Source organism: Tachypleus tridentatus, chromosome 4 (genome assembly GCF_004210375.1).
Source record: "Tachypleus tridentatus isolate NWPU-2018 chromosome 4, ASM421037v1, whole genome shotgun sequence".
Taxonomy (NCBI): Eukaryota; Metazoa; Arthropoda; class Merostomata; order Xiphosura; family Limulidae; genus Tachypleus; species Tachypleus tridentatus.
In genome coordinates, this window is record NC_134828.1 from 31,712,497 (window position 1) to 31,734,889 (window position 22,393).

Consider the following 22,393-nt stretch of genomic DNA (forward strand, 5'->3'; position numbering starts at 1 on the left):
AGGGGTTGAAAAGAAAAATTTTCTGAGCACCTCCAGTTATAACTGTTTCTTAAGCTCTAAGGACAGATATATTTAAACCAAAATTCCTGCCATCTTAACCAAACCTTGACAATTTCTACTTTGATGTTATGCTTCCTTAAAAAAAAGTACTTAATTGTAAATTTATTTGTTATAGAATATAATTTTAGGTTTTATATTTCTGAAAATATATTTAGAAAATATATTCATTGCTTAGTTCATTTTAGGCTTGTTATTAACTTGGTTAAGTGGCTTGTTAATGTAAATTACAGATAGTATCCATTAATTATATGCTACTATTTGATAGACTCTGAAGACATTTAAGTTTACAAATCATATTGGTTTGGCACAGTTTTTGTACTGTCACAGTATCAGACTTGTGAGTGAGCAAAGCTCGCCTAACAATTAAATTGTGATGCTTCTTTATATTCTGAGAAATTCTTTGTAATTTGGATGACCTTAGAATTTGTACTCAGTGTCACATATTTACATCTATAAATTACATTGAGCATTTAAACTGAAGTATGTAAGTTGTTTTATTTTTTGAAGTAACATAACACAGAAAGTACATATAAATATTCTCAGTTGCATAATTCAAATTACAGGACAAGAGTCTAACTGTTTTTATGGATATTTCTTCAAAAAAAATATAAGATAGATACTTATAATGGGTTTTGTTTACTGAAATAACCATTAGTTTAGAGATCTAATTTGTGATGATGAAGAGATAAGACTGCAGTTTTATAAGAAACTTTCCTACAAAATTTAACATTGGTTTCATAACATAAATTATTTGGTTAGTAAGATGTACAAGTTAGTTTTTTTACATTGTGGAGAAAGAGAGATGAACTTTATTTCCCTATGTAAACATATTGTAGAATGCTTATTTATCAATCTTTGTGCCCATTGCCAATATGGATGATTAATAGTATGAAAGAGAAAATAGTCACAAATTTACTGCTATATTTCAGAATGTTATAAATTTATTTTTTAAACTAACCATATTACTCTTTAATTTGGATATTTATTTTCTTTCACCTAAAGAGTATTGTTAAATTTTCTTTCTTGTACTTTACAATTCCTTTACTGACTTTCCAAGTCTTATTGGGTAATAGAATAGTATTTTTTTTTACAATATTGGAAGTAACTAGTCAAATTTGAATATAAGTGTTAGGATATTTATTTTAAGAGAGCTTTAGTCTAAAACCTCCTGTTTCAGTAAGTTGTTTTATATTTTAATGAAGAAATTTATTGAAAACTACATATATTTTTAGTGTGTGTAATGGGCTTGCATTTGAGGTCTCATAGAATTCATGGATGGCTTACAGAAATTTTGACAATTAGATCGTAACGTAGAGGGTGAAATAAAGACATCTGTTTGCAAATGCTCTTAAAAATTATATAAAATGTGTAAAAATTTGCATTGTTGTGGCAATGATAATTATACTGGAAAAGTTTGAGTTCAAGCATTAAATGTGTATTATAGGAGCCTTGTAAGTGTGGGGCATAGACCTGTGGGGTTCACTAGTTTAAAAGGATGTGCCTGCTTGTCATGAAAGATATTGCAGGAATTTTCTTTTACTGGATAAAACAATACTGTTGTCTGATTAGGATTTGAATTTAAACTACTGGGTACGTACAGAAAGCTCATGCAACTTACAGTGGAGTACATTGTTAAACAGTCTTAGTTGTTTTTATTCTTGTAGGGGTCTGTGTGTGTGAACAGGTTAAGTAGCATTTATGTCTTGCTTATCAGTATAATTATCAGCAGTGTATATATGCTGCTATCAAACTAACCAAATTCTAAAGGCATTTATTTAACCTTTTTATACTCTATACTAATATAATAGTAGTGTATTTGGATATCCATTTAACTACTTTGAAGGGTGTGGATAGATCTTCACAAAAAATGATATGGAGGGATATTAAGCCCATGCAGAAATATGTACACATTTCCATTGTGTTTTATGTTGTTGTTTCTTGTGTTGTTTAACACTACTTCACCTCTTCTTCAAGCATCTTCACCAAATTTGGTGTGGAGGTTTATTGGGTCCATACAGAGATACTTGCAAACTTACAGCTTCACATTTGATGTTTTGTAGTTATTATCAGCATTCTTATGATTTTTACAATTAACGTACAAGTGAAGTTGCATTTCGTGTTCTAAGATAAACTTTTCTTAATTTACACAATTTTTATCCAGGGGAAAAGTTCTCCAGCAAATATTATATACAATTACTGTTAATATTATTGTTATTATTTGCCTTATACTCTATATGGATGAATACTTAACTAATGTTATTGGCATTAAAATAATGAAGATGTCTTAATACTAACCAAAATGCAGTTTTAAGGCAATACTGATGAAGACTAGAAGTTGGACATCTCAGCTACAGGCTTATAACACCCCATGTTAACTAACATTTATATCATATAAATGCAACTTTCTGTAAGTGTATACTGTATAGTTCTATGGATTTATCCAATCCAACCACATGATTTAGGCTAAATAAATCATAATGAGTCCTTATACCACTTAAATTTGATATTTATGCTTGTCACTACTTAGGTCCAAATCTAAATATAACTTTTACTGTAGGCTAGCCTATTAAGCTCCTTGCTGTGGATTCCTATATGTGGTGAGGAGACTTCCCAAAGAAGATTCTGTACTCTCAGTTTACCATCTTTGAGATCTGAACATCCATCCACATGTTTGCCGTGAATGGTGACCCATGAAAGGGAGGAGAGGTCCAAACCTAATATGCCACTTTGGCCTTGAAGATATTGTGCCTGATACTGGTTTTTAATAGTACTAATGAAACCCTGGTGTTGCTGCAATATCCTTGCTTAGCATTGTAGTGCATCCCTTCATAGGGCTCCATGGTGGGTGGTGAAAGTGGGCACTGAAATGTATTCCTTTTTATTATGGATACTTCCATCCATGAAAAACATTGAGAAAAAAAACATTATTGGAAAATGACCAGGCGTGGATGACTGTTGTACAGTCAGTCAGATTTAGTTCCTCAATTTCTCATTATACATTCCTTATCTGAGAAATCCTTAGGGCAAATTACTCTTTTATTCAGAAGGGATTAGAGGGGCTTGCTGGCTCCCCTGAAGTCAGTAAGAAAGTTATGATTTAGAGACATTTTGGTGGAAACATCTTCACCACAACATACTAAACTCCTCCTGAATTCGAAGAGCATCAGGGATATGCCAATTGAGGTTACTTCTCATGCAACTTTGAATTCTCTCAGAGGAGTTTTTGTTGAGAGGGATTTAAAGAACATTCCCGAGTGAGAGGTACTCGCTGGTTTCTGTAGCCAAGGCATTTCTGCAGTGCAGCAAATCTCCACTCACAAAGACAGAATAATATTACCCAGATACAAAATTATTTTGACTTTCACATCACCATGTCTTCCTGCAACTATCAAAGCAAGATACTTAAATTGTAAGGTTAGGCCATATATTTCACACCCTCTCCAATGTTTTCAGTGCCAGGGATTCGAACATTCAAAGACCTCTTGCCATAGATCTTTAATGTGTGCTCATTGTAGTGGCAAAGACCACAGCACTTACAAATGCAAGTTTAAATCACACTGTCAACTGTAGTGGTTTTCACCCTTTGTACTTTTGCTCTTGCCCCAAATGGGTGGAAGAGGAAGATGTACCACATTTGAAGACTGTAAATAATATCCCTTATTCAGAGGCTCATGAATTATTGTCCCCCCAATCCACCTTGGACATATGCTGCTGCACTTCATTCCACTGCTACAGTGGAAGTGCAGACAGATATTTCCATGCATTCAACAGAGTCATTTTCAAAGCACCTTGAGTCTTTTGCACTCCATGGCTAAGAGGGTAGATGAGTCAATGCCTACTCTCACCTCTGTTACCATCACTTCTTCCAGTGGCTCACTGGATTCACTTCCTTTGGTTCCAGGTTCTGGCATTTCCTTGGCTTTGTCTTCTTCTTTGTCCTTGAGATGCAGTATGATTATCTATTCACACCCTCAGTCACTGGAATATTCTTCTAATGACAGAGACCTGCCCACTTAACCAGGGCAGGATCCATGGAGGTCAATAGACCTCATTCCAAAAAAAGAGAATAAATAGAAGTGGTTGAAAACAGGAGGGCTCTCTGCCCAGTTCTTCTCCATGTAAATAAAAATGGCCACATTAATACAGTATAACTGTCAATGTTTCTGTTCAAGGCATTGATTGATTTCTGTCATCCTGTGTGTCTTTGCTTAAAGGAAACATTTCTGAAACCTGTCAATATAGTCATCTTTTGGCAGTTTTCTTTGTATAGAAATGACAGGTTGTGTGATTGCATGGAAGGGTAGCACTGCTGTTTGATCAGCATGTGCCACTTGACACACACTTGGAAGCTTTAGCCATCTGTGTTTCCTTGGATCCTATCATTACTGTTCTCTCTATTTGTTTCCTGGAGAGACCTATGATAAATCAGACCTTGATACTCTTGTTGAATAGTTGCCATCTCCCTTTTTAATCCTGGGGGACATTAATGGACATAATTCCCTCTGGGGAGATGCTGATATTGATGGGGAGAGTTCATTCTGTAGAGATTATGCTCTCAGGTTACAATCTTTCACTCTTCAATACTGGTGTTTATACTTATTTTCATGCACCTAGTCAGTCTTTTACTGCTATTGATCTCTTGGTCTGCTCCCCTTTGTTCTTCTCCCACATTTCATGGAGAGTTGATGGTAACTAATGGAGCAGTGATCATTTTCCTGTCATTTTGGCAGAGACTGGTGGTGGCCAGTGCCACCCAACCTGCATGCCCTCGTGAAAGCTGGATCAAGTTGACTGGCCCTCTTTCATTGCTCTCTTGAAACTTGATTCTGCCAGTTTGTAAGCAGCAGTGATTGACTGTATTATCCAGGCAGCTGCTCAGTGTGTTGCTAAAACCTTGACATGGTATCCTCATCCATGGTGGAATCATGCCTGCCACATGACATAGGAGGTTCAAAAATGGACCTGGGATACTTTTTGTAGGCATCCCACACTTTTGAACCACACTGCTTGGCAGGTAATATGTCAAAGCCAGAAGGAATCTTGGATTAACTTCACAACTAGCATCTCTTCCACCACCAGTTCCAAAGTCATATGGGACAAGGTACGGAAGATCAATGGGCAGTATGATTCTGTTCTCCTTTCGGTCTGGCTCTCTGATGGCCAGGACGTTGCTGATGCCTAAAGCATTGCTGATACTCTCTGCAAAAGCATTTGCCTGGTATCTGTCACTTCTGGGTCATCTTCCACCTTATTAGTCCTTGATGGCTCAGAGTTCCTACGACACTTTCCACTGTGAACTACCTGATATGACTTGAAAAGTTGATCAGAGAAGTCTTTGTCAAGCGACAATGCCTTGTGTCAGTGTTCTTTGACCTTGAAAAGGCTTACGATACTACATGGAGGTTTAACATTTTGTCAGACTTCCACTTATATGGGTTGTGTGGCCATTTGCCCATTTTTATTAAAAATATTTTTTTATGGGTAGGTGATTCCAAGATCATGTGGCTCAACACTTTCCCATTCTTTCCTACCAGAACTTGGAGTCTTTCAGGGCTGTGTCTTGAGTGTCACACTTTTCAGTATTAAGATTAATGTATTACTGGACAACTTACTCCTACTGTTGCAAACAGGCTCTATGTTGACAACTTTTACATCTCATCAGTCATCGAACATGAGGTTTATTGAGCAGCAGCTACAGACTGCCCTCAATCATTTACTAAAGTGGACACCATCAAATGGTTTTCACTTTTCTCTCTCTGAAACTGTTTGCATGCATTTTTGCTGCCAACAGGGTATTCACCCCTATCCAGAATTTTGTGTCAGTGAAGTTATGTTCTCATGGTAAAGTTCTTGGGGCTTATATTTGACTGTAGGGTGACCTTTATGCCACATATCAAGCAGCTACAAGTCTAATGTACAAGGGTACTAAACATCTTTCATGTCCTCTTTTCCAACTCTTGGGCAGCGGATTGATGTTCTATGCTAATGATATATTGTGCCCTCATTTGATCAAAACTGGACTTATGGGTCTCTAGTCTATGGCTTTGCCAGGACCCCATTCATGATCATGAGCTTTGGCTCTGCACAGAGGCTTTCTGCACTTCCCCATTCCAGAGTTTGTACACAGAGTCTCGTAAACCTCCTCTACACCATTGCTCTTTATAATTATCTTTACTATATGCTTTAAAACTACGATCCTTACCACAGCATCCCACCCAGAGCTGTGTTTTCCTTTCTCAGTGGGCCATGCTTTTTCAGAACAGATGATCTGCCATTCTTCCTTTTGTCTTTCATATCCAGATGCAGTTGGATAACATAGCTGTATCCTCTGGTCAACCCATCCCACCGTGGCCTATTACCATCCCCAAGTGTGACCTTTTTTTGAGTCGTCTGAGAAAGGTGGATATTCCTGATTGGAAATACCATCTTTTCTTTGCTGAACATCTTTCGAACCATCCTTTATTTCCATTTATGCAGATGGTTCAAAATCAGGTGACCGTAGGCTCTGCCATGGTTTATTGTGGTTTGATAGTTGCACACATAATCTCCTCTATAGTTTTTGTGTTCACTGCTGAATTGTATGCCATTTCTTTTGCCCTGGATCACATAGAAGCTAAGTTGTATGCAAATTGTACTATTTATACCAACTTGCTTAGCTCTCTTCTGCCTCTGGAATTACTTCATGTTAGTTCTCACACTGTTCCAGCTGATATTCAAAACCAACAGGCCCATTTGTCTCTGACATCTACTTCTATCCAGTTAATATGGATACCAAGGTCACATTGATATTCATGTTAATGAGCTTGTTGACACCACAGCTAAGTCTGTCTGCTCTGGTGCTATCACTGCTGTGCATGTTCCATACATGGACTATGGTCTTATATTCAAGGCTTGGCTCTGTGCCAGTTCACATTTGATTTGGACTGAAATAAGCCTTTCCAGATTAGGCCTACTGTTGGACTTTGGCTGTCTAGTTTCCATAAGGATCAGAAAGAAGGAGTTGTTCTAATTAAACTATGCATTGGTCACAGTTTTTTAACTCATTGGTTTCTTTAATCTGGGACTGCACTGTTGTGTGGTCTGTGTGACACTCAAGTCACAATAAGAAAACTTTTGTAGACATTGCTGTGTAGAAAGCTTGTGTAACTGAGAAAAATTATAACCAAATCTTTATTATTGTGTTTGTATTTTGGCTTCAAACACTTAACCATACATAATAATAGTTAAATAACACTTGCAACAAGGTAATAGTGAGATGTTGTGTTGTAAACTGGCAATGAGAAAAGTGCTTTAAGCCATCAGTGAATAGAATGCACTTATATATGAAATTCATGTGTTGACACTTCCTTTTATCTGTTGTTAAATAGTGAAATTTCTTGATAGATGGATTATGTAACATTTATTTTACTACTGTATAGGATTGTCACTGTTATTAAAAAAAAAGATTATAATTTGAGGAGAAGCAGAGCACTAACTCAATTCATTTAAAATAGGCTTCAGTTTATCAGTCATTAAGCTTGAAAAATTAATTGCTGAATTTAATATATTGTGATGCTTCCACTACATGCATTGTAAACTTACTTCAGATATTATAATTAATTACAAACAGAGCATTCTATGATGTCAAAATGTTCTTTCTTATTTTATACTTTTACAGCTGTGAAAAATGGTCCTAAATCTGTTTTTGAAATTCACCTGCAAAATGATGAAGATACTGCAGCTGTTGGAACCCAGTCTTATGTCATCACAAAGGATGGCAGTAGCCTTCTTATTCAGTTTTCAGAAAGATCTGGTAAGTTTGTCATACACAATGTTTATTTATAGTGGGGAAGCTCTCTTATAAAAAGGTGGACTAATTATTTTTTGGTAAAAATTTCTTCCATATACATGAAGCCTTTTTTATTAATCTAACAAAGTATGTTCAAATTTTTTAGCATATACAAATCAAAAGAGGCCCTTTTATATGTGATAAAGCGTAAATACAAAACAGCTTCATTCCAATTTTATTAAAAATAAAGAATATTAAAATATTATCCAGGTGTATTTGTGATAAGATTTATAATTATGTAAACCAAATTTTGGAATAAAAATATGTCAGAAAAAATTACTAGAAGAAATATAGCACAAATATTCATAATGTTTAGACAAACTATGAAAGATATAAAACTCAACTAACCTGTGTCTTGCAAAATCAAACTGACAGCAAAAAAATATTGGAAAGTGAACTCATTTTTAAGCCTATAAAAAAGGTACAAAAGAAAAGTGATTGGTGAATGTATCATGTTTATGGTCTTTTCATTTAAATACATGCTCCATCCTAATTACTCAGATATAAAATAAACTTAATTACTTTACTGAGTTTATGAAATACTGTTAAAAAGAGAAATTGTTAACCTAATATTTCTATGGAAGTAAATTTGTAGACCATTAAGTGAAAAATGTTTTCAGATTTATCTTTATGTTAGATTTTCTCCATATTTTTATTATTTTGTTTTCAGATTTTCAGAGGTTCCATCAGATTTTACAGAAATTTAAGAAAAGAACTGAAGATTCTGCTTTTTCACAAAGAACAGATGATGCCTCAGCAGTACAGTATTTTCAGGTGTTTAAATTTTCTGTCTGCATGTTGTGGTGGTGTTATAAGAAAACACAAAATATAGTTTCAATACAGGATAAGAAAAATATAATAATGAAATTTAGTCAATAATATTACACTTTTTGCATTCATTATTTAACTTCATAAAGTGTTAAGATTCCAATGTACTTGTTTCATTTTTGAGAAAATAAAATGTAACTTCATTCTTTCTTACGGTTTGAAATTTTAGTTCCCTTGAAAATGAAAACTCGTAGGTCATAATATCTGTGAGAAGTACAACTTTAAATCTTTATTTTCCAGTTCTATGGTTATCTCTCCCAACAACAAAATATGATGCAAGACTATATTCGAACCTCGACATACCAAAGGGCAATTTTATCTAATGTGGAAGATTTCAAGGACAAGGTAATAATTCTCAATATGAATCTCTAAAGGTATTATGAGGGTCATATTTTGTGTATCAAATTGACATGATTATTTGCTGTTGGGGATCACTTAATTATGGTGATTCGTATTGGTAACATGATTGATTAGAGTGTTTAGAAGCAAGAAAAATGTCACTTTGAGTGGGAAGTGCAACTTTTGGCTTCGTACATTTTATCTTTTAAACCCAGCAAAACCATATGGGTTAGAATGCTTTTCCAACAAATTTTAATAAAAGAATGCTGCCTGGCAGAAACATGGTGAGAGATATTTGTGGCTCATGAACCATCTGTTGGAGACCAATATTTTAAGCATCCAATATAGGATTACATTGGAATAATAATCCAGTTTTAATGCATTTAATGTCTGATTCTGAAAATGTTTAAATCTTTAAGTGAAGGACAGACAATCCATGTTTATGATTAATTTATCAGTATGATTATACAACATTTCTCATATTCATTAACTGTGCATTCACTAGCTAGTATAATTTTTATTATAAGCTGTAAGACTTCTGAGTGGCACAGTGGGACTTCCACTTCCATGAATTAGGTTTCAGTACCCGTGGTGGACAGAGCACAGATAACTCGCTGTGTAGCTTTTTGTTTAGCTACAAAACAACAGTTTAAGCTGTATGTCTCCTTTTGATTCAAAAGCTATATGCACCTAATAATATATTACCTTATTTGTGTGCAGGCTGTTTTTTTTAGTGGAACAGTTTTATTTGTGATAATATCATTATTATTAGAAAATCAGCTGTTTTTAAAGTTACAGGCTTATTATTCTAAGTTGGGGTTCTTAACCCTTTTTGCTGGTACCCCCCTTTGAAAATATTTTAGGCTGTGATGACCCTCTCCCTTACAGAGTAATAGAAAATTACTGTATGTATGCTAAAATATTATTAATATTGCAATATTGTTCATAATCTTAGGATCCCTGGTTTGAGAAACTCCTTTAACTTGATGTCAACAGCATAGGCATTGTTCCAACTCCATAACTTGGGAAGCTATACATAGTATTATTTACTGTAATTTTGATTCAGAAACAATACTATCTCTTTTTGCCTAAAGCTATCTTGACCTTGTTTTATTCTCTAAGCTTTGCTAAAATTTTCAAAATGACACCAGTCTACTGTATCCCTTCATTTTTGTTATTGCAGCAAAGTGCGTTAATCATGTTACTGACCTCCAACAATCATAGCGTGCCATCTATACTGGTTTCAGTAATTTCTCTATTATTGCAACACAATTTTCACCTTCTCATATGGTAGTGAATAAATGTGTGTTTTAACTCATTCTCCATGTGACTATAAACTTTTGGGTGTGCTTAATCACAAATTTCTATCAGTATCAACTTCAGTTTTTTGACTTCTTGTGTTTGATTTCCATTGTTTCTACACATTTATTTTTGAAATTGTTCTGTTTTCCAAATTATGCTTTGTTCATATGGATTCAAGATTTAATATGGTGGATGGTAAAATTTCCACTGTAAAACATCCATGAGGGTGGATCATGTAAGCTGGGGAAGAACAGGCAGTTTTTCATTTCAACTTATGAATTTTGTGTGGAAAGATTTCTTCTATTATTTTTTTTACCAGATATTGTGCTTCCTTATAATCTGCTGGATTAAGTGTTCTTTTTCCTATGAGATCTGTAGTACATTTTCAGTGTGTAATTCTTACTGCTTGTAGGTATACCGAGGTTCAGTGAGTTTACGTAAGCTAATATGAATGGATTTTATTTTTATACTGTATGTTAGATCATTAGTGTCTTCTCTGCTCAGTATTTGGTAAGTTCTGTTTTCACACTTTCATCATGGTGTCTATCTATATGACCAATCATTGTCACCTCTCTATACTTATTTAAAGTCTTTGGAGATTTAATACTTCCAACTTTTAATGTAGTGCATGTATCTTCACAAGATTTGGCAGTATATCACTTAATATTATCAGTGGCAGATTTAAAGTTGTGTGGGCCCTATATTCCATGTAGTTTTACATTGAATAAAATTATCAGTAGCTTCCCATTAAGACCATGGGGCCAGGGTCTAAGCCCTTTCTAGCTCCTATCTATATGTAGCACTGAATATTATAATTCTTTAACATTAAATATTTTTAGTGAAGTATTTCTAATGAAGGAAAGATTTGTTCATAAATATATATTGAATATTTGTTTTGAAAAGTGTGTGCAAAATAAATTTCATGTTAAAATTAAAAATAATTTTCCTCCTTATCTCAAAAATTTCAAGCTTTCTTTGTGTAATCCCTAAGACCTCCTAAATACATTTAAAATATTTTTTTTTGCAGTAAAACCTGATAGTTTATATGTTATTTTCTCTAACCTAACTCAGAACAGGATTGATAATTCTGACTGACCTTTTAATCATGCATAAAAACAAAATCTAAATCTAAATTACCCTTTTATCTTTCTATAATGACTTCATATTGTAATATAAAACCACATTTCTTTATCTAAATAATCTCTTAAGTTTGTAACAGTATACATCAATTTGTAATTAAAAATATAGTTTTATTGTCCTTTGAACCATGACTACTGTCCATGCATTTATAAGTTATAAATCATTCAGGGATCGGGCAGCTCACATTACACTATCGATTAAGTTACCCACAAGCTACTACAGGTGTTACAAGCAGCTTGCTTGCTTGCCTTGTGAAACATTTTTATTGTATTATTATTAATTTTACTTAATCTTATCTTAACTAACCTAGAACTATATTCACATTTTAGTAGCTTTTATACTCAGATAAGTAATAAAAACAAGAAATAAAATACTTATAAAACCATCTTTTTTTGTGCTTTCAGGTTGTTGTAGAGAGTTAACCATAATATTTTATTACTACTCATAGTATTGCAGTTAATTTTTATTTCATTAAATAATGCTCTGAACAATATAAGCTAAAAATATGCAAAAGTAAACAAATTCCCTTACCTCTCGAGATGTTCTGGCTTCATAAGTCTGTGACAACAGTTGTTATAAATTCATTAAAGTTAGCCATTAACTTTCTCATGGGAACGCTGTTCATACTCTCAAGTGAAATTGGCGTTCAACCATTCAGAACATAATGTTATACAAGACATCATTTGGTACATGAAAACCTTGAGTTTCTATTGGTTATAGGTAATATATAATTAAACGTAAGAGTGACCTATTAACGAATTATGAAGAAGAGGATATGGGGGGAAGGGCCTAATTTTCTGTGTAATAGCTTTATAACCAAACAAAATTGAAGCCTATAATAAATGTGGTTTATCTTAGCAATGATGATTTTATAGAGAGTAATTTACATTTAATTTTGTACCTTTTTTCAAGGGGTGGTGGATAAAATAGAGATGATAACATGTTGAGAGAAAACGTGTTGTCACACCAGGGGAAATTCAGGATTTTCTAGAATATTGCCTTGTAGAATTAAGAACTTAAAAGTTTTGTATTATTATAGTATATAAAATTAGCCAAGGTTTTATGCTGTTCCAATTGGAATAGCATAAACAAAAAATAGTTTTATAAAATGCTGAATAGTAGACATTAAATATTTGTATCATGCACAGTAAAAAAATACCCAGGTGGATAGGGTTGATATTTAAATTTTCCATCTAGGTTGCTTTAGTTTAAACTTGCATTTGAAGTTTCTTTATTCTTTTATTTTTATTTAATTTTTACTCTTCACTGTTAATTTTGTTTAGTTTGTAAGATTTTTTTTTACTCTTAATCATATCTAATTGGGGATCAGTTTTGAGTCAGATTTGTTATTATTAACTGTGTTCGTTTTTATTTTGATGTTCTGTGGGTTTAGTTTTATTTTCATGCCCTTTGACCTACAGATTCCTTGAATGGCTGTATACTTTCAATATTTAAGGGTAATTTAAATTTTTTGTTCCTTTAGTGTTCCTCCAATTTGGTTCCAGGATATGGAGCAAACGGTCACAGTAGCCCTATTTCCTCCTCTCAGCATGGGAGGTTCTATTTCTTTTAGATATGTGTGTTTCCTTAGAATCTTTCATTTCCTTGGTTGAATATATATCTATTCATTGGATTATTCTCAACCAGTGGAATTTCCCCAAATCCCATGATCCCTTAAATCATTCTATCTCACTTCCACCAAGGATCTGTGTTGACCTTGCTTGGTGGTTTGATAGAAACTTGACCATGGTGGGGGTTCCCATTCCTACATCTCATCTTTACAGATGCCTCTTGATTGAGATGGGTGGGAGGTCTAAGTCCTCAGAGATTTCAGGTTGATGGTTATGGTCAATGAGGCTAAGCTGCATTTCCACATTCTGCAGACTTTGTCAGTTAATTGGGCTCTGTATTATTTCTTCCCATTCTTGTGGCTCATTCTGATAATGTCAGTATTGTCTGCTTTTTCACTAAACAAGGGTGAACCAAGCCCAGATCTCTGTCTCTTCATATTCTGGATTTCCTGTACTAGGCCAGTGTCCACAACATTAAATTTCTAGCGGGTCATGTTCCTGGAGTTACAAATCTTACAATTGATTACTTATCATGTCCCAACCAGGTTCTCTACAGAGTGTTTTCTTCATTGTCAGGTTATTTTGTGGATGTATTCCCAACAGGGAACAGTGCATTAATGTTTGTGTTTCCCTCTCAATGGAATGCCAAATATTCTTCCTTTTTGGTCTCCATTCTCTCACCCCCCAGTTCTGGGGGTGGATGCTTTTAGTCAAGATTGGAGGGGTCTTCACCTATATGCCCAAGTTTTCTCCAATCAGACTTTTCTTCTGTGTCTTTTCTCTTATCCAGACAACTTTTTGTTTTTTTGTTTTGCAGGTTGTTCCACTACTGGCTGGCTCAGACATGATTCTCTCTGCTCTGATCCTTACTAGAGTAACAGACCTTGCCCTTTTATCTGTCCTGGTCACTCCAAAAATCATGATCAGGTGTTTTTTATTCCAACATCAACACACTTCATTTTTTTGTGTGACTTTGGTTCTGTGCCTCAGCTGTTTTGTTCAGAGTTGCATCTCTGTGACATAGGGACTTTCTTCAACTCTCAGGAGATTTTCAGTCTGTGGTTTGTAGAGAGGTCTGCACTCCACATAAATATCTTTCAGCTTCTGGCAGTTTGTGGGGCTTTCAACTATTTCCTTTCACTCCTGCAGCGTGGAAATTAGGGTGTACTCTGATAATTCCACAACCATCTATTGTATTGCTATACAGGGTGGAACCAAATCTAGATCTGTGTTTTGGACTCTGGATCTTCTTTTGTGGGCCCATGGATTCTACCTAGTGGCAGGTTTTGCCTGGTCAGATATACTTTGTGTCAAGTCTGTACTAAATGGAGGAACTATATAATGCTTACGGTTAAATATGGAGTGTTTCTGTAAGACCGCTGGACAATTTCCAGGTGGGGTATATTTATATCTTTGTATTATAATTATATCTTTAGTCAACCATCACTGATGGACTTCTTGAGTAAAGCAGGAAAAGATTTCCAATACAGTATCTTGATTTCACTCACAAAATATTTTTGTCCTCAGTTGGTGCAACTTTTTGATGCTTGTAACTAGCATTCTACCTTCCACTTCTGTTTATCCACATGTAAATGATTTTCCCAATTTTGAATTGTGAAAGGTTGCTTTTTATAACTTTTCATATATGTTCTTTAATTTCATGTTTAGAATTGTCACTGTGTGCTTGCAGGTAGTTACTGCTGTTGTGGGTTTCCTGACTAAGACTACTGGGTTGAAGAATCAATTTTTGGCTGAGGATGTGATGATAATTATTTGAGAAGAAATGTTCATGTTCATGCAATCTTCACAACCACAAAAAGAATATCCTGCCATGCCTGCTCCTGTGATGTCTGATAGGAAGGATGAGAATTTGGTCAGCTTATCCCTCTCCTTCTAATATGCTTTCTAGTCATGAATGATATTGGGGTTTTACTCAGACCTCCTTCACCCTTTGTGGAATTAATTAATCAGGTTTGTACTGTCTTATTCTTACCTGCCCTCTTTAGTGATGAATCAGTAAGCTAGTATATAGTGTCTCCTGCCTCACCTGATGTTAGGGTTCATGTCAAGTGTTTTGAGCATCAACTTTGCATAGGTGTTAGTATGTCTCGTACATCTGAAGATCTTGTTAGTGCATTTCATAGATCCTCTTTCCCTTAACTTGGTTTTTAGCATTTGGAATATCTTACTACATTGTATAGTTTGAACCTTTATGCATCGATTAATTTCTTTCAAAGGATTTGGCCCTTCACTTACCATTCCTCTTCTCCCTTGTCTTCTCATCCCATTGTTTGCCTCCACTATAGGATCTTGTTTTCCTACTATCATCTGCAGAAGGTGGTATGAAACTTACTTCAGAAATAGACTATAGAATTTAGGGAACCTTCTGAGCCAGGATTTTACTCTTGTCTGTTCATTATAGAGGAGATTGGTGACTGCTTATAGATTTACCATCTTAGAACTGTTTCCTAGTCATACCCAAATTCATGATGGAAAATTACATAACCCTTCAGCAGTTTTTCATTCCTAGGTTGTGTATGACAATAATCAACATTTTGGATGTTCATCTACATGTTGCTATTTTTGTTTTATGTATCAGAGGTGTGTTTATCAGTTTGAACTCTACCAATTTGTGTGGTTTCAGCTCCTTCTGCTGAGTAGTTTGGTCATTCACTCAACTGCTTCATGCTTGAAGCCTTTGTTTCTACCATTACATGAATGACTGGCTAGTTTTGGCTTTCTCTTGGATCATTCTACTGTTCATATTCAGTTCCTTCTTTGAGAGTCTTCCAGAAAGGGTTGACTCATTGTAATGAAGTTGTTTCTTACATCAAATAATATTTGATTCATCTGAGTATATTTTTCAATTCCCTCGTCAAGTGGGCCCAGCCTTCTCCCCGTTGTTTATGAGATCTGAAACATTTAATTTGGGGTCTGCTGACCTCATTCTCTCCTATCTCTGTTGGGAATGTGGGCTTCTCTTGAAGCCCTCACTTCTATTGGATATACATGTGTGTCATTTTCAGTGATGGTTGCTCAACCAGTGGGGCTTTATTATGGATTCCTAAGATGCTCCTATTACCCTTCCTCACCACCTACTGACCAACTTCACTTTGTGGTTGGATCAGACCATTACTACCATTGGAATTCCTCTCTCACTTCCTTGACCAGATTATTAACTTTTTACAGGTGCTTCCTCTTTGTGTTGGGGTGCATATCTTTATGTACAAAAGGTTTTGAGTCATTGGATACTGGTTGAATTGTTTGTAAATATCAACATCTTAAAGTTGCTGGTGGTTCACATTTCTCTGATTCATTTCTTACCAGGTATTCAGAGGCATTTGTGATGGTCCACTCCCACAATTCCATGGTAGTGTTTTATACCACCAGACATAAGTTTCGTTTTCAAATGCAGCATCTCCTCTAGTAGGCCTGCAATAATCACATTTCATTGTTAGCATGTCATATTCTAGATGTCCTAAATCTGGTAATGGACTGATTATATCTGCCTGACAAGATTTTTCCAACAAGGTGGTTGTTAAATCTGCAGGTTTTTTGGGAGGTGAGTGATTTTGCCCTTAATACCAATCACACCTTTCCTTGTTCTTATGGTTGGGTCAAGGCAATGCCAAGACGCTGTAATGCTGGGCTCAGTTTCTTGTACATCTTGTTCCCATAGTGGTTTTTGGAGTTTGTACAGTTGCAACTGTTTGCTCACTTCTTTGTGATTCCAGTTGCTTGATGTATGGCATTCTGTTTATTTACAGTTGGGTATCAATAACATGGCCCACATGCCTTAGCCACCTGGTTTTACATTTTTTAAAAATCTTATGTGTTGATCCAGCTTGCAATTTCTTAATGCTTTTACATTTGTGCATGTATTATCTTTACCACCCATTTTATGTTACTTTCCTAATTCCTGGCTGATCAGTATGTCTGTTCCAGAAGTAGTGCAGTACCATACAGAAATGCTTTATTTTCATTTCCAAGCATACCTGTTTAATCTGGGCTGTCATATTCCACGTGGTAAGTGGATGTAAACTCATTTCAGAAGTTAACATTTTCTTACACTGAAATTGTATTTCTGATAAGTACTTACCTCCTATCACAGACTTCCCACACTTTCTACATACTAAAACCAGTGTTTTTATTCTACAGAATATACCTGCCAATTCCTGAAAGTAGGTATCAAGTGGGGACATAAGAGAGAGCTAATTGCAGCATTATAGGTAACACCATATTATTGGTGGAGAGTAGTCACGTGGTATGTAAATGTTCAGAAATGGCATATAACTGGTAAAGTATGAAAACTGATGTACTGATTAGTAATAATCTTTTAGCATTGTCTAGAGGGCAGTCAGTAATCAAATAGCCTTTTGTGTGAGTACCTGTTGGAAATACATTTTTATCGTAAGAAAATATTAACTTGTATAATCTAGTTTGTCTGTATGTATTTCTAATTGATTGGATACTGAAACTCATAAAAGGGAATACAAAACTCTGAAAAGGAGAACTCGGAGAGAGTTTTCACATGAGAAGAGAAGTGAAGATTAAGGATTTGTTTACATATTTCTTTTTGAAATTAAGAATTTAAAATGTAGATAACACGTTGATCTGTAAACTACATTTTATTGTCACACTTATTGATGTACCGTGAAAATACAGTTCATCATGTTCTCTGATTAAGCCAATATCGTAGGGCTGTTAAATGCCTTTTACACACATTGAAAGCTTTGATATGTTCTGTGGAATGCTATCTTTCCTCAAATGCATGATTTTGTTTTTTTATTGAGGTTAAATCTGTATATTTTAGTTGGGTAATTAGAAATATTTTTTTTGTAATTTAATGGTATATATATATAATTTTTTTCCAACTACTGTTTAGGTTGTTTTAGATGTTGGTGCAGGATCTGGTATTCTCTCCTTTTTTGCCATTCAAGCAGGAGCCAAAAAAGTGTATGCTATTGAAGCGAGTTCAATGGCAAGACATGCAGAGGTATTTATGTAGTTATCACTGTAGATTAGGTTTTGGCATTATTATACTTTACATGTAAAGTAAAATTTCAGAGTTGTGGCATATAAAGCTATATTCTAAGTGTAACAGGATCAATAATGAAGGCTGTAGTTTTTGTTTCCAGTAATATACAAGTTCAACTCGCAACCCACAAACAAACAAACATGTAGGTTATCTATACAAAAATAAAAATATGAATAATTTTCAACAATGATTTTGTAAAAAGATGACACATTTGATTTGGTTTAATAGTTTTTAACGTGGTGTATTGTGAGTGTACGTGTATCGATTATTAATGTGCACCACTTTGTTTTATCTTGTCTTAAAATTTCTACGTGAAAGCAACTTAAAAAGAAAAATTATGAACATTGTGTATGATGTGTGAAAGTCAACTTGGAATAGAATGATGTTTGTATTGAATTGTAGTTCACCCTTTGACTATACCTGGTTTAAGGTCTGCAAGTTATGTTACTGATTATATGGTATTTAAGTAATTTCTGTTGCTAGAAAGCAGTATCTAATTGTACATCTATTGAATTTTCAAAATTATAAACAAGTGAATAGAAAAATTTAAAACTGGTTTTAATAGATGTGATTATTTTTATCTTCTGATTTTTTTCGTATTGTTCCATATCTTTAAAGCATTTAATTGTTTTTATGTGCTAAATACAATTTTTTTCAACTTATTCATTATTTATAATAAGTATTTAATATTGTGATCTTGAAGTGTGAAAATATTGCTGAGGAAACTTACAAACTTTGTCTTAACAGAAGTATCATTGTAAATATATCAATAATAAAACATATGATAAAAAACGTTTGTATTAATTCAGATAAAAAAAAACTATAAAAATGTAATGTACATGTGAGATCAAGAGCCATGGTAAGAAACTTCATGATCCTTGGCACTGAGAGAAATCCACGTGCAACCGACTTGCACATGAGATATACTATAACAATTCAGATCTACTGTTGTGATTTTCAGACCTTGGTCTACCACAATAAGTTATCAGAGAAGATTATAGTTGTTCCTGGAAAGATTGAAGAAATATCTCTACCAGTGTCAGTGGATGTGATAATATCTGAACCAATGGGATACATGCTATTTAATGAAAGAATGCTTGAAACCTACCTTCATGCTAAGAAGTGGCTAGCTTCTAATGGTTTGTATTTGTATTGTAAAAAATTTGTTTAATTGTGGTGAACCACAATTCAAGTATTCTTTGTTAAATTTTTGTAACTCCTAGTAAACTGATTGATTCTTAACAATTTTGTAGCAGTGAAAGTTAAAATATGATTGATGTAGTAAAAGATTAATTAAATTTTGAGTCTCTTTTACTCTAAGGACAACAAAGGCCATGAAAAGATGGTAGTGTTTAGGCTTATTTTAAAGCTATTTCCTTTTGCCTTTGCTTCTCCCTAGTACAGCAGTAAGTTTATAGATTTACAATGCTAAAATCAGGGGTTCGATTCCTCTTGGTGGGCTCAGCAGATAGCCTGATGTGGCTTTGCTATAAGAAAAACACACTCCTTTTGTCTTGTTATAAAAATAAATGTGGAAAATTTTGCATTGTTAATACAGACTTTTAGTTTCATATTTAAATGCTATTATGACTAGATTTCTGTTTATTCTATTTGTAATTAGGTGATGTACTTAAAATATTGTGGAACCCCAAATTATGAATAACTCCAAGTAATCACCAGACATTTTTCTATTTTAAATTATATTCCTTAACATTTTCTTTGTCACACTTAGCACATTTTATAGTATGTGTTAAATATGTTTTATGCAGGTGTAACAGTGCGATTCAGTATTTTGATATGGTGAATCTCATGATATTTAGTCTTGTAGCAGAGTTTGTGTTTTTATTACAAATGGCAAATGTGGCAAATCCTAGCTGGGGTCCTGAATAAGAAAATGTAAAACAATATTCCTTTAAACATAATGAAAATAAAATTCAGTAGAGTTCATTTGTTTGATATCAGTTTTCTCATAACTGTTTTATTTCAATTAAATTTTTCTTCACATTGTTTTTCATAGGAAAAATGTTCCCAACACGTGGGGATCTACATATTGCTCCATTTACAGATGCTGCACTATTTATGGAACAGATTAATAAAGCAAATTTCTGGTGAGAATACTGAATGTTGTATATTGAGAGATTAGCTTTTGTTTGAATTTGTCTTAAGTTTTTATCAAAATATTCTCTATTGCTGTGGGGTTTTTTGTAGTATTTTATATAAACCTGTTTAGTTTATAAAAGTATACAGACTTGTATTTAAATAGAAGTATAAATTTTCACTTTTAAAAATCTTGAACTGTTTTTTTTTCACACCTGTGTCATGCTTATGCTCATTTGGACATAAAGAACAGCTACTGGTCTTAGATATATGCTAATGTGTGAAAGACAGATTAATCTGAAATCTGTGTGTTATGTTCATGTTTTTTGAACCTTAGTGGTAGCTATGTTTATTGTGAGTGTGAAACAAAGAAAATACCAGAAAAAATATTCATCATGGAGAAAAACATTCACCAGTCTATACAAATACCAGAAAATACATTCATCATGGAGAAAAACATTCACCAGTCTATACAAATGCATTAATAAATCTCTGTAACAATCAGTGGAAAAAAAAATCAGCTGTAATACACTATGACTTATGGCACAAAAGTGAAAGAAGACACTTGAAATGCTGTTTATGGGAGCCTCGCATGTATTGATTGTATTAAACTTCAGATGTTCAAGAATGACCATTAAAAGGTTTTTGGGGTGATTTAAGGCAGACTTTGTGTGGCAACATCTGAGAAAAAAATCACCATTTACACACAGTATTTGAGAAACCAGTTTTTTACTATGGTGTTATCAGTAGGAGAATCTCTGGGTGAAGACATCATTTGACACTATATAATCAGGCAACTTAGAGCTGCATGTAAGCAAGTATACAGACTCTACAGAGGATTACACTGACTGACCATTACTTTCATAGACATCAGCAAGCTAGACATTTTTTAAGTGGTGTATCCACAGTTGGCTTACAGTCCTGTTCTCAGATGAAAGAAGATTCTCCTTATATAAAGCTAATGACAGAGTCTGTGTGTGTATGATCACACAGAAGAGCAAACAACCCAGTTTTTGCATCCAGGAGGAAGATTTTTTGAAAGAATTTGTGGTGATGAGAAAACTCCATCTATTGTACTTAATAGTGATCTAGCTAGTCATCATTAGAGAGGTTAAATGTTACAGATTTTTTTTTTCTACTTTTTCTTTCCAAGAGGCACCAGGATAGTTTATTCCAGCATGATAGTACCAGACCCCACATTTCAAGGATGGTGCAAATAGTGCAATAGTTTATATAATCCAACAGTGTCATAGATCTACCATTGCCAGCTCTTCTTCTGAAATGCCCTCAGTATAACTTCTCTAACTTCATGTGGACAGAAGAATAAGGAGGCAACCAAACCCAACAGCTAGAGCAAGTGATCTTAGAGGACTGGAGACGAATTCTTGATGATACTGTCTGTCAACTAACTGGCCTTATGTGTAGGTGTTTAGTAGCACACACATATGCACAGTGTAGTTCTGTAAGATATTAGTCTTGATTTAGTGATAAAAATGAGGAGTTTGTAAATGCCCATGGATGTTATTTGTGAATAGGTTCCTATATGGGACTGACAGTTGTCAATTTATAAGCCATACCAAAGGTAATTTTTCAACAATATATTGACCATTAACTTTTCTTAAATATGTTTTATTTAAAACTGCCTTTGTGTTTTGTTTTAACACTTTCCAACTTTATCTATGGTATACTTTCTTTTGCCTTTCAGGATATAAATGTGTGTATTCACTTTATGGCCAGAAAAGATTTATAGAAGCTCGTAGATAAAGTAAACCAAATTATCATCATATTATACTATTATGAATTGAGTTATATCATAATTCTTGACTTACTCCAACTTTCATACAATTTAGGAATCTAGGGCCATTCTAATATAAATTTTCAAAAAATTGTCTTTGTGTATTTGTTTCATAAACAAACCTATTCCCTCTTTTGAACTTTGAAAGTCCCCCCTCCCTTTTAATAGTAACACTGACAAAGTTTAGCTTAAAGTTAGCTTAAACAAAATAGATTTTGTTGTCTGTAGGTACCAGCATTCTTTTCATGGAGTTGATCTTTCAAGTCTAAGAGATGCAGCTGTAGAGGAATATTTTCGACAACCAGTAGTTGTAAGTTCATTAAACCTCGCATGTGATCCATATTTAATGTATAGTGAAGTGTAATAAAAACAAAGGGTATTAAAAGAAAAACTTT

General features: G+C 34.1%; 1 protein-coding gene across 3 annotated transcripts in view; it reads left to right on the top strand.

The window, feature by feature from the left end:
• LOC143248807 (histone-arginine methyltransferase CARMER-like) overlaps positions 1-22,393 on the top strand; it is a 41,165-nt gene that overhangs the window by 1,559 nt on the left and 17,213 nt on the right. For all 3 annotated transcript variants that reach the window (XM_076497574.1, XM_076497575.1, XM_076497577.1), the window contains exons 2-8: positions 7,718-7,852; positions 8,559-8,662; positions 8,957-9,061; positions 17,954-18,064; positions 19,068-19,245; positions 20,124-20,214; positions 22,227-22,308. In XM_076497574.1, coding sequence (XP_076353689.1) covers positions 7,718-7,852; positions 8,559-8,662; positions 8,957-9,061; positions 17,954-18,064; positions 19,068-19,245; positions 20,124-20,214; positions 22,227-22,308 — 806 coding nt within the window. The remainder of the gene's footprint in view (positions 1-7,717; positions 7,853-8,558; positions 8,663-8,956; positions 9,062-17,953; positions 18,065-19,067; positions 19,246-20,123; positions 20,215-22,226; positions 22,309-22,393) is intronic.